At 31.6% G+C, this 11,650-nt stretch overlaps 4 protein-coding genes across 4 annotated transcripts in view; 3 read left to right on the plus strand and 1 right to left on the minus strand.

Moving 5' to 3' along the window:
- The window catches only part of LOC140969425 (uncharacterized), a 5,230-nt gene extending 1,944 nt beyond the window's left edge, over positions 1-3,286 (plus strand). The window contains exons 3-4 of the mRNA XM_073430774.1: positions 2,275-2,516; positions 2,744-3,286. Of these exons, the coding sequence (XP_073286875.1) occupies positions 2,275-2,516; positions 2,744-3,010 (509 nt within the window). The 3' untranslated portion in view covers positions 3,011-3,286. The remainder of the gene's footprint in view (positions 1-2,274; positions 2,517-2,743) is intronic.
- A 987-nt stretch (positions 3,287-4,273) lies between these two features.
- Positions 4,274-5,216, plus strand: LOC140969418 (E3 ubiquitin-protein ligase MPSR1-like). The gene has a single exon (XM_073430760.1). It carries the CDS (start codon positions 4,417-4,419, stop codon positions 5,044-5,046), a length of 630 nt encoding a protein of 209 aa, XP_073286861.1. The 5' UTR covers positions 4,274-4,416; the 3' UTR covers positions 5,047-5,216.
- A 3,121-nt stretch (positions 5,217-8,337) lies between these two features.
- LOC140969398 (uncharacterized) lies at positions 8,338-9,563 on the minus strand. Its single transcript, XM_073430720.1, has one exon. The coding sequence runs from the start codon at positions 9,235-9,237 to the stop codon at positions 8,554-8,556; it is 684 nt and encodes a 227-aa protein (XP_073286821.1). The 5' UTR covers positions 9,238-9,563; the 3' UTR covers positions 8,338-8,553.
- Positions 9,564-10,649: 1,086 nt separating this feature from the next.
- LOC140969402 (casparian strip membrane protein 5-like) overlaps positions 10,650-11,650 on the plus strand; it is a 4,367-nt gene continuing 3,366 nt past the window's right edge. The window contains exon 1 of the mRNA XM_073430723.1: positions 10,650-10,655. Within this exon, the coding sequence (XP_073286824.1) occupies positions 10,650-10,655 (6 nt within the window). The remainder of the gene's footprint in view (positions 10,656-11,650) is intronic.

Below are 11,650 nucleotides of genomic sequence, written 5' to 3' on the forward strand. Positions count from 1 at the left end.
TATTTCTTATAATTACATTTTGATCCTCATTTAAATATAAATCAAATAAATTATAAAAAAATATTATACAACTATTTTATTAAGTTTGAGACACTTAGAGTAACTAACTTTGGTGTCATGATCTGTTTTAATAATTATATATATTAATAAAATGTTAAATTTTTAATGCAAATTATATGTAGTTCAATTGATATAGTCATTGTTTCTTAGTGTTTAGGTTATAGGTTCAATTCTTAATTAGCTTATTTTTTTATTCAATTTATTTTTTAATTTATAAATCAAAATTACAGTGTAGTCATTCACTATTTTTTATAATTATATTTTGATCCTCATTTAAATATAAATCAAATGAATTATAAAAAATATGTTGCGTGCGTAGGTGCACTAGTTATTATTAATGAGCAGGGGTGTAGACAGACGTTTTTTTGTAGGGGCGGTATGGTCCGTTTTCTTTTCTCTTTCCCCTTTCATTTTATTATTTATTTTCCTTTTTTTTATTGCTAATTTCAAAATTACGAAAATATCATTGATCAATTTTGATAATATAAATAAAGTTTTCAAAATATCAAATAATGTATATTGAAACACTGATTGGTATAGATATTATTTTTTTTTATATACATAAAAAAAACATTAGATGCATGCCATTCATTGCGATAAGATCGATGACGATTCACTAGATTGAAGTCGTCTCCTTTCAAGAAATTTTTAAATAATCAAATATTTAAATATTGAAGTGTACCTTTCTTACACATTAATAATATATTTTAATATATTACATATATCTATACAAACATATTATATAATACAATATCCTTCTAAAGACTAGCTACTTGGCACACGCGGTGCGTGTGTACGGTTTTTTTTATAATTATCGAGAGCTTAAAGTGATTTTTTTATAATTATTGAGAGAATAAATTGATATTTGACTTTTATAATTATCGAGAGACTAAATTGATATTTGACAAATTATCGACGGANACATTAGATGCATGCCATTCATTGCGATAAGATCGATGACGATTCACTAGATTGAAGTCGTCTCCTTTCAAGAAATTTTTAAATAATCAAATATTTAAATATTGAAGTGTACCTTTCTTACACATTAATAATATATTTTAATATATTACATATATCTATACAAACATATTATATAATACAATATCATTCTAAAGATTGAAAGTGCGATAGTGGCCGCTTTGAATTTAACTAATGATAATCCACAATATATATAATTATATATTGACATAATCAGAATACATAACCTCAAAAAAAGTATGAGTAATGCTTTATATACAACCAAATTTGTATAACAATTGTTATAACACAAAAAATTTAATGCAAAAAGTTCATTTATCAAAATTTCATGATAAATTCAATGCAAAATCTCACGATATAATAACAAAATCTCACGATTTAATTGTTGTAAATATCGTTGTACAATATTTTAGTTGTACCTTTAGCATTATTCAAAAATTAATATATGCTAAATCATTTATAGTTCTTAACTTATAATACAAGTTCTAGTTATTTATATATTAACTTTTTCTCCAAAAATATTATTAAAACAGGACTTTAACAAAAAAAGTGTATGTGTGATACCTTTGTCCCACATCGAAAAAATAAAAATTTAAAATGAGTTTATAATGGCTTACAATGGACTTTTATAGCAACTTGGGTTAATCATTTTCGTAAACCGAGGACGAATACGAAGTAATTGCTATAGGAGTCCATTGCGCAGTCACGCATCGACGGGCCCGTCGGGGTGTGACAGAATGGTATCAGAGCCGGTCACCGGCATGGAACACCGGGAAATAAGTGCTATGCGGGGCAAAGTGCTACGTGCATGGGAGCCACCTCTTGAACATGCAAGAAAAAGTGCTACATGACGGGAGCCACCTCTTGAACCTGTAGGAGCCACCTCTAGATTTTCGGTGCTGGTGGATCGAGGGGTCAGGTCGCGACGAGGACGTCGCGTTCAGAAGGAGGGGTGATTGTGATACCCTTGTCCCATATCGAGAAACTAAAAAATTTAAACTGAGTTTATAATGGCTTACAATGGACTTCTATAGCAACTTGGGTTAATCATTTTCGTAAAGCGAGGACGAATACGAAGTAATTGCTATAAGAGCCCATTGCGCAGTCACGCATCGACGGGCCCGTCGGGGCGTGACAGTATGTACAAGCGTACAATACGTGCATGTGTTTTAAAAATGAAAGACGAAGTGATTTTATTCTATTTTTGTGTAATTTATATATGAAATTTTGGATTAGGATGTGTGAAGAAAGAAGAAAATAGGAGGATGGTAGGAGAAGTCATGATGAAGGCAAATGAAGTGTTGAAGGTCGTTGAGAAATGCATACAAGTTTTTAGGTTATATGTCGAAAGAGATCATAAAAAAGAGAAAAAATATGTGAGGAGAATATTTAAGGAAATCTCGTGGAGGACTCGTCCGCCGGTGGAAGACCCACGAGATCTACACCTTCTATATGACCTAACCAATGCACTGAGGAAGGTAAATGGCTCTATCCATTCTTCTTAATGACAATGGTTTCGATCGGATCGATCCGGAAATGGTTCGTACCGTCAAATTTCAAAACGTGATTAAATTCAGGCGTATCATGAAACAAGATGGTACTTAATCAGTGAGTTCTTTTGTTAATATATATATATATATATATATATATATATNATTGGTATTTAAACTACAATTTCTTCACTGGATTTAATTTTTCCCTGAAGAAACTACAACTATTGAATGGCATGCAAGCGAAGAACAAGTGTTGGTACTTTAGGAGAAGAGTGAAACCAGTGCAGGAAGAATCCGATGACAAGAATATGGACCTTGTTTTCGGCACGATCGATCTGGAGCTGGTGCGAAAAGTAACAAAGATGCCGACGATTTCTACGTCTCACTTGACATGGTGCCAACACAAACTTAGCAACGTAGAATTTAAACAAGGGAGAATATTTAGGACACCTACCACTTGCTTGTTTCCTTCTTCATGATCTTGCCCCAAAGAATCTATGCACTGCGACTCCATACTTATGAATGGTTTTCTCAACAATATATATAAGCAGCAGGCTGTGAAAATAAGCATGTCTTCCCCAAGAATTCGGCAAATTAACCACCCAAGAATCGCAAGTATTATTTTAGTTCGTGATTAAGATATCATGGGAATATCACCCGAAGATCTCAAATTTATGCATATCCTTATAATAAGGTTCCTTCTAATTTGGTATCGTAGCAAGGCTTTGTTAATTTCCTCGTACTATGTTTGCTATGCAAGGAAAGTGCAAATATTTAATGTCTTAAATTGGTGTTCGAGTTGGTAAAGTGGTCAGGAATTCAATCCCCTTACCAACATATTATATATTATTGGACGAGCTTATCACATAAAGTTTGCATAATGTTGTTTACTCGACTAATGTGATTTGCAAGCTATTACGTTCAGGGACGGAGCTTGGATTAAAAATACATGGGACTTCTATCCCAGATTAGATACTAATAGGCGTGAGTATTCATTTTTAATATTTAAAAGAAGTATAAATATATTATAACCAAGTATAATTAAATGCCTAATACCAAATTGTTTTTTCGTGATTTTCATTTTTAATATTTATGAAAATTATTCTGGCCTCATTTTATAATATGTTATGTGTAATAACGATTTGGTATATGATCTCATGAACATCTACTGTGAGCATGTATGTTAGCATAGCTGATGTGAGTCTATTAATTGTATATGATGAAATTGTATATTCAACAGATAAATATCACGCTCATATATGTGCTTATAGTAGTAGCTCATGAGATCAAACATATATGTATAATAATCAAATATATATATATATTAAGTTGATGGGCAATAATATAATAGTTGAATATATCGCTTATTGTTTTGTGTCAATTTTAATATAATTCACAACATATTGATAATTATTTAATGTTCATAGGTAACAAATAGTTTTATCCATTTCGCATGGTAATCAATATTCATAACCTATATATATATATATATATATATATATATATATATATACTGTTACGGTTAAATCACGTAAATTTTGATCTATTAAATAACTTTTAGAATGTCTGATATTATATAGAATTAAAAATTAATACATTAAAAGATCAATATTTGAGACAATACTAAAGTAAATCTCAGAAAATAAAATAACAAACTTTTTTTCCCTTTTAAAAATTAGAAATATGTTTTTAAGACAAAATAATCAAAGAAAAACGTAATATTTTCGAGTTATTCTAGATTCTTCCATAACCTTCCCCACCAGGCGGCCGCCGTTCTCCTCAACATATATACCCCTTCCACGTTCGAATAGCAATTTCCAATTTCACACCGTAAAAACTTGCATTTTTCTTCCGAATCCCAAAAATTCCTCGGCAAACGCGATCCATGTCCACGCCAGAACCTACGCAGGCACCTGGATCTCCTCCTCCGTCCCTGGAGGAGCTGAGCACGCGAGGCGTCACCGCGCTCCTCGTCCCCTGGATCATCAGCATGGCTTCAACCACTGGCGCCTCCATCCGCGATGTAGCCGTGTTCGTGCACCAATCGACCAGATCCATCACTCTAGTAGAAGGCTCCCTCGAAATTGAGGCTATCCTCCGGGAGATCCCATCGAAGGAAGGCCACCTGCCAGCCTCCAAAGTCTCGATCGAGTCGCTTCCGTTGGTCCATGTATCTGAACCGGGCCTGGACTGCTCGATCTGCCTATCCGATTACGAGGTCAACGGCGAAGTCAAGGAGATGCCCTGCAAACACAAATTCCATCCGGGTTGTATAGAAAAGTGGCTGGGGATCCATGGATCCTGCCCCGTCTGCAGATTCAGTATGCCGGTGGAGGAGGCGAAGGAGGGGGAGGACGGGAGAGGGGATGGACTGAGGATCCATGTGTTCTTTGCTCGGGCACGTGATTCGGTTCCAGATGCGGAGTCGGGTCGGTCCGTAGGGGATCCGGGTTCGGGAAGTACGGATAATGATGGGAATAGTGAATCGCCACCTGATAATATGGGCATAGAATGATTAATGTTTTCTGAAATTTGGTTTTTGTACATATTATTATGGATTTAATCCAAAAGGGTTTGAAATTAATTTGAGATTGCAATTCATAAGATTAGTTTATTTTTATTTTTAGTTTATATTTGTAAAATTTGGATTATGATTTTTATTGAAAATATATAAATTATTATTAATTCATATGTTCATTAACCTAAATTATTGAATATAAACATTATTAATTTTTTTAAAATAAAAAATTAAGTAAAAAAATCCAAGAATAAGGATAAATTTATTATATGTATTAAATAATATCTATATTATTTGAATTTTCATTCGTGAATTTGTGGCATGGGAAGGAATAAGTATTAATTAATTTCCTTTGTTTGGAAAGTGTATTAGTTTTTTAAAAAATATTTATCAAGAAATTACATTCCATATTTTATTAAATACATTTTACTTACTATTTTATTATTATTTTTAACAATATGACCCATCCAATTTTTTTTAAAAAAAATTTCTTGATGCATATATCCATTACTTTCCTTTACTGTAAAATGTTGATTTACCCAAAAAAAAACCTTAAATGTTATAATATTTGTATGTGAACAAAAAAATCACATTTAATACACTTTTTTACTTAAAAATATAGGAGTATAAAAATTTTGGTTAATTTTTAAAATTCAAAATATTTAATAATTTGGGGTATCAAAACTTTTGATCAAACAATCTGATAATAAAATGTGAAATAAATTTAAAAAAATTAAAATTAAAATTAAAGACGTATTATTATTTCTACAAAATATGTAATATACTCTCTAGTGATTAAATTAACTTTTTATAAATTGAAGTTATTATTTTGACGTCATTTACTTTATGTTAATATACACTAGATATTAAAATTAATTAATGTAAGATCATTTTCAAATAAATAAATTCAAGAAAAAATTAAATGATAAATAATATTTTATTTAAAGATACTAAGATTGTAAGGCTCATATATCTATTTATTTTGTGTTCTATAATCACAGTAGTCATGATAACTCGTTGATAATAATATAACTCCGCGGTCTTTGCAGTGAAGAGTTCTACTAATAGGAAAGGAAAGATAAAAAAAGATGAGTATGTCTCTTGTAAGACGGTCTCACGAATCTTTATCTGTGAGACAAGTCAATCCTACCGATATTCACAATAAAAAAATAATAATCTTAGCATAAAAAATAATATTTTTTTATGGATGACCCAAATAAGAGATACTCTTAACATAAAAAATAATATTTTTTTATGGATGATTTAAATAAAATATCTATCTCACAAAATACTACCCGTGAAATTATGTCACATGAGTTTTTGTCAAAAATAATAGACCCATGAGCCTTACAAATCAGTCCAACTTAGCGGCCCACATAGTGAGATGATGATAATATAGAAAACCTGCAGAGGTCATAGTATTAAATTACACTAAATGAAGGTTAAATATTTCCATTAATTTGGCACAACTGTTTATTAGTTATATTTCGTTTCCATTTATTTTCTTAAATAAATAAAATAAATCATTGGCGATAAGCTGATAATGATGGGTAATTATTTTTCCAAATCATTATTATAATGATAATGATTGACAGCCAATATTTTTTTGGTGACTTGGAAGAGAAATTTGATAAAAATATATTATATATTTTTTGAAAATAGAAAAATATACTTTGAAAATATTTTATTGGATTACTTTAAATATCACATAGACAACTAATTGCTTTTGTATAAATGATAATATTTTATAGAATGCTTCCAAATTTGCTTATTTTTGTTTAAGACTTCTTTTTATGTAGGGATGAGAATGAGTCAGGGATGCCTTCTCCATCTCCATCCCTAAATCCAAAACCTGCCCCTCATCTTTGCTCAAGTCCTCATTTTTTCTAATTGAGGATTCTTCATCACCATCTCCGCAAGGACTAAGTTTTCATCTCTGCATCTATCCCCAGTTCTATCTATCTAATCGGAAAGTCCTCATCTTGACCCCGCGAAGATTAATCCATATACATGCTTCAAATAATCTACGAATGGCAATGGGATCAGACGGGTTTGCCATCCTCAACCCGATCTCATCCCCGATCTCGCGAGGATTAAATCATTGTCTTGATTTTTCTGATTTGTTAATTTTTATGAAAGAAGTTATTATTATCATCAGAACAAGTAAGGGGATATCATCCCCATATCAACCCCTAATTTGGGGCAAAGATTTGAAAATTCGTCGAACCTCAACCTATACCCGAAAATATTATCTCCGAACTCGTCTAGTTTCGAGTTTTTGTAAACATTTAAACAAAATGTATAGAAGCAAGCATAAGCAGCCTTTTGTCAGTAATGTAGCACATACATTAACTGAATTTAGATTTAAAATATGGAGTTAAATGATGAGAATAAAATATTAATCTATATATAAAAAAGTTTTAGCATCATTAAAAATCGAATATTAAAACTTAATGTGTTTCGATCTGAAATCGAACTCAATCAAAACCGGTTCACGGTTCAGTTCTAACCCAACCGTACCTGGCAAGCAGCTCCGCTTGAGCTTGATGGTGCATTTTTCATGGAAAAAAATTGATACACAGGTCAACGAGTAGTGTGTTTCAAAAGTAAATTGAAGTCAATCACATATGCTTAGCATACTCGGTGAACTTTATGCACAAATTTTGAGCGGTAAAATTTACTAATTTTGTTAAATAACAGGTATATAGGGAAACCATATCAAAGATCTTGATTCATGTGAGAGTCAACTCTTCTCATATTTACAACAATGAAAAAGTAATACTTTTGACGTAAAAATTAATATTTTTTCATAAGTGACTCAAATATAATACTCGTCTCACAAAATTAACTCATGAAACCATCTCACAAAAGTTTTTCTGTTTGTAATATTGAGATTCTAATCAAGATGACAAATTTCTGATTATTATTAATTATTTTATTAGCCAATGCCAATGCCAATTTCTTTGTTATCCGGGATCGGTCAAGCCGAGATCTTCCGAAAACCAGAAGTATTGAATAAAGAAACAACGGCAACTGAATGGCAAAGAAAACGATGTACTTGAAAATCACAAGTGATGGTCTAGCTTTTGATATTTCGGATACGGATTTAAGTGAATGAAAATCCAACCCCTCAAGTGCATGGATGAAGCAGCAATTACTCTCAGCATAACAATCTTGCATTGAACAGATAAAAGCCTGCACATGATTAGAGTGTAAAATTCGATACAGGCAGTCTGGTTGTGCCCGCACATATCATGTTTTCAATTAACCCTTCTGTATTTTATTGAGTGAAAATTATCCAGCAATAAAGCAAAGGAGCACAAGAAGAATAAAAACTTCATGAATAGCTGAAGATAATAAATCAGACAAAAATGAATCCCACGTTCTTCAATTAACCCTTCTGTATTTTATTGAGATGATTTATCGCAGAGATCTTGAAGTATTCCTATAACTATTTTTATGCATACTCCAGTATCCAATTTGTTGCTCAAAGAAAAGAAAACACTACTTCTTAACCTTCCCAGATTTTTTTGGCCCTGGAACCTCCATTCTGCCAACAGAACAACCACACGTAGCTCGGAAAACCAGAACCGCCCTCCCGTTAGTGGGCGCCATTTTCTTGAGCTCTGCCTCCAATTCCCTATGGTGATCACGCGGCAATTCGAACAGTCCCTTCTTTATTGCATTTTTGGGTGGATAGTTTCCCTTCTTTACATACTCTTCTGTCTCTAACTGAATGTCGAATTCAGCTGCGTTGCGAAGCCCTCTACAGCCCGATTTCCCGCACTTTCTATCCATAAACACGATGATAGCCACGAGTGCGGATGCTGAAAACAACATGCTGAGGCCTAAGCATCCAAACACCATGGGAGCACCAACTATTTCCTCACTCAGAACTTCCAAGACTTCTTCACCAACTTCGATGGTTTTGTGCACTAAAATCTTGGCACAGGGATAGAGCAAAACCCCAAAAGCACCAATCACAGCAATCAAGATTACGACATCAATCAAGGCAGAGCGTGATTGCTCACAGGCGGGGGTCGTAACATGATTTGGGGAGTTGGGATTCTTTCTGTTCTTGTAAAATTGATTAATTTGCCTCATTTTCAAACAAGGGTCGGCCGAGTTCACAGATTTAGCCACGCCCATAAGCTGGTCATCCGAAATCGAGCTGAGGAAAAATACCATTTGAATTGAAATCGCACCCAATAAATCTAAAGATCGAATCTTTAACCAGACCCCACGATGTTACAACAAACCTTCAAATCAACCCACTTCCGAAAACGGGAAAAGAATTGATTTTGAGTGCACCTGAAGATCAGGAATTACTGGCTACTTAAGAAACCTGATCTTTCTACAAAAGCAGCTCAAAAACAATCTCGTAAACAAAGAATCTATATGATCAACAACAAAAATCACCAAGAAATTTCGATTGATGATGGCATAAAACAGGAATTACAGCCGGCTACTCGGAGAGTTTTTGATATTTGAGAAGAGACGAGAGGACAGAGCAATGAACCCAGATTATTAATAATATATATAATATATATAGACGCACACAACAATTTTTAATATGGTTTTAATTTAATCAGTTACAACTCACAATAAAGATGAAGCGCCGTAGGATGAATGGCTCACAAATGGAGAGTCATACACGCTAAGTAAAAATTCTTCCTGGCTCTTTTTCTATTGGAGTCTTGCGGCCTTGCAAGTGAAACTCGGTCAGAGCGCCATATCTCGCAAGGGATTATTTCATATTTCGAGTGTGTGTTGTGTGTTTTTTTATTTTTATTTTTATTTTTGAAAAAACAAACATCGTAGAGAATTTATGAGAATTTTATGCATGTTAGTGTTGAGTTACGGATCAATGCTATGAACTTTTACTATTTTTTATGTGCGGGCACATAGACATATACATATTTGCATAAATACATACATATATATAAAGTCGGATTTCACGATTTGTTGAGCGAACAGTTGAGACTTTTTGTATACTTAGATTTTGATATGGTGAAATTTTCCTTTGATAGAGGTTTTTTTAAACCGTCAAAGATTTTTTAACGTAAATTTATTTGTTCTCATACTTATAAGTTTATTTCGCATTATCGTTGTTGGAAATTTCTCGTAAATTTAAAGTTTGAATAAAAATTATGTCTTTTGACTTTCCATATTTTTTTTTAATTGAAGATTTTTGGCTCTTCATATGCATAAGTTAATTTTGAATGTTATAAATAGTATGTTAATTTCATAATTCCATGTACACAAAAATTATTTTTACAAATATTCAAGATATATCTCAAGCATTCTCTTATATTTCATATTGTTATCTTTTCATTTGACCTTCGTAAGTTTTGGTGATAAAGTAAATGTAAATTTTCAATTCGTCACTGTAATTACTTCGTGCTAAGTTGATGCAAGATTTTACCGTTGTATCCTGGGAAACAATTATTCATCTAGATCATCGAAGCACCATCAGAGAGGATAAATCTGTTTTAAAAAAACTATATTTCTTACAGACCTCGGTTTGATTTACTGGTTTCTTATTGTTTTACAAACTCGATATTTATATTTTCAGTTGCATACTACTTTGGATTAGTGCTATGTCTGTATCTTTATGAGATTGTTTTCATTCATTGCTTCTATATTTTGTTATTAACAATTTGGCTAACAATCGTTACGTGAACAACCTCGTGTATGATTTGTTAAATATGGCACGGCTACATTTATAAAAAAAGGAAAAAATATTTAACATGGAGACTACAAATCTTGAATGAGCTTTGGATTCGGGTAGAATTATTACTCCATGCATAGTTGAACTAGTCATCACGATACTTGTAATAAAAGCAAAATCACAATTGAGAAACAAATTATTTTGATCGATTCGTTTTACGAACAATCGAAAAATTTAATACCTTGACTGGGTTTTTTAAATTAAATTTAACCATAAGATTTGTTTCCATCGTTATAATTAAAAAAAAACATAACTATATGATTGTTCTCAATACAAAAATTATCATACAACGTCGTAAATTCAAAAATAACTAATTATAATTATAATATATAAAACTATTCCAATTAATTTTTTTAAAAAATCTCATAAAAGGTAATTTCTAAGTTTTTATTTAACAATATAACATCTAAATCTTTTATACAAAAATTACATATTTAATTTATATATACACGTCTTGATACAGAAAGATAATCCCATGGAGAATGAGAGGTGAAGTTTTCAACATGCTATCACTTATATTTAATGACACCTTTACTTATTTTATTTGTTTTATTTTTTCCTACAAATATTTATTGTAGTCTCATTGTCAAAGGTTTCATTGAAAGTTTCTTCAATTCGACTTTTTTTTAATAGAATAAAATCTAATTACATTAGCTAATTGATTGTCAAGAAATGAGAATGATGACGAAAAGTGGTTGGGATAATTGACTTAAAACATTGGAACCATTAAATTAGCTTCTTCTTTTATAACAAAAACAAAAAAAGAGAACTTTTTTATATATGTATCATATTTTAATTTTTTTTTTTAAAAATATTGTAATCTAGGTACTTTATTTTGTTTTTATTTTTGTTTTTGTTTTTTTTTTTTAA

This window comes from Primulina huaijiensis, unplaced genomic scaffold (assembly GCF_012295235.1).
Source record: "Primulina huaijiensis isolate GDHJ02 unplaced genomic scaffold, ASM1229523v2 scaffold4153, whole genome shotgun sequence".
NCBI classification, from domain to species: Eukaryota; Viridiplantae; Streptophyta; class Magnoliopsida; order Lamiales; family Gesneriaceae; genus Primulina; species Primulina huaijiensis.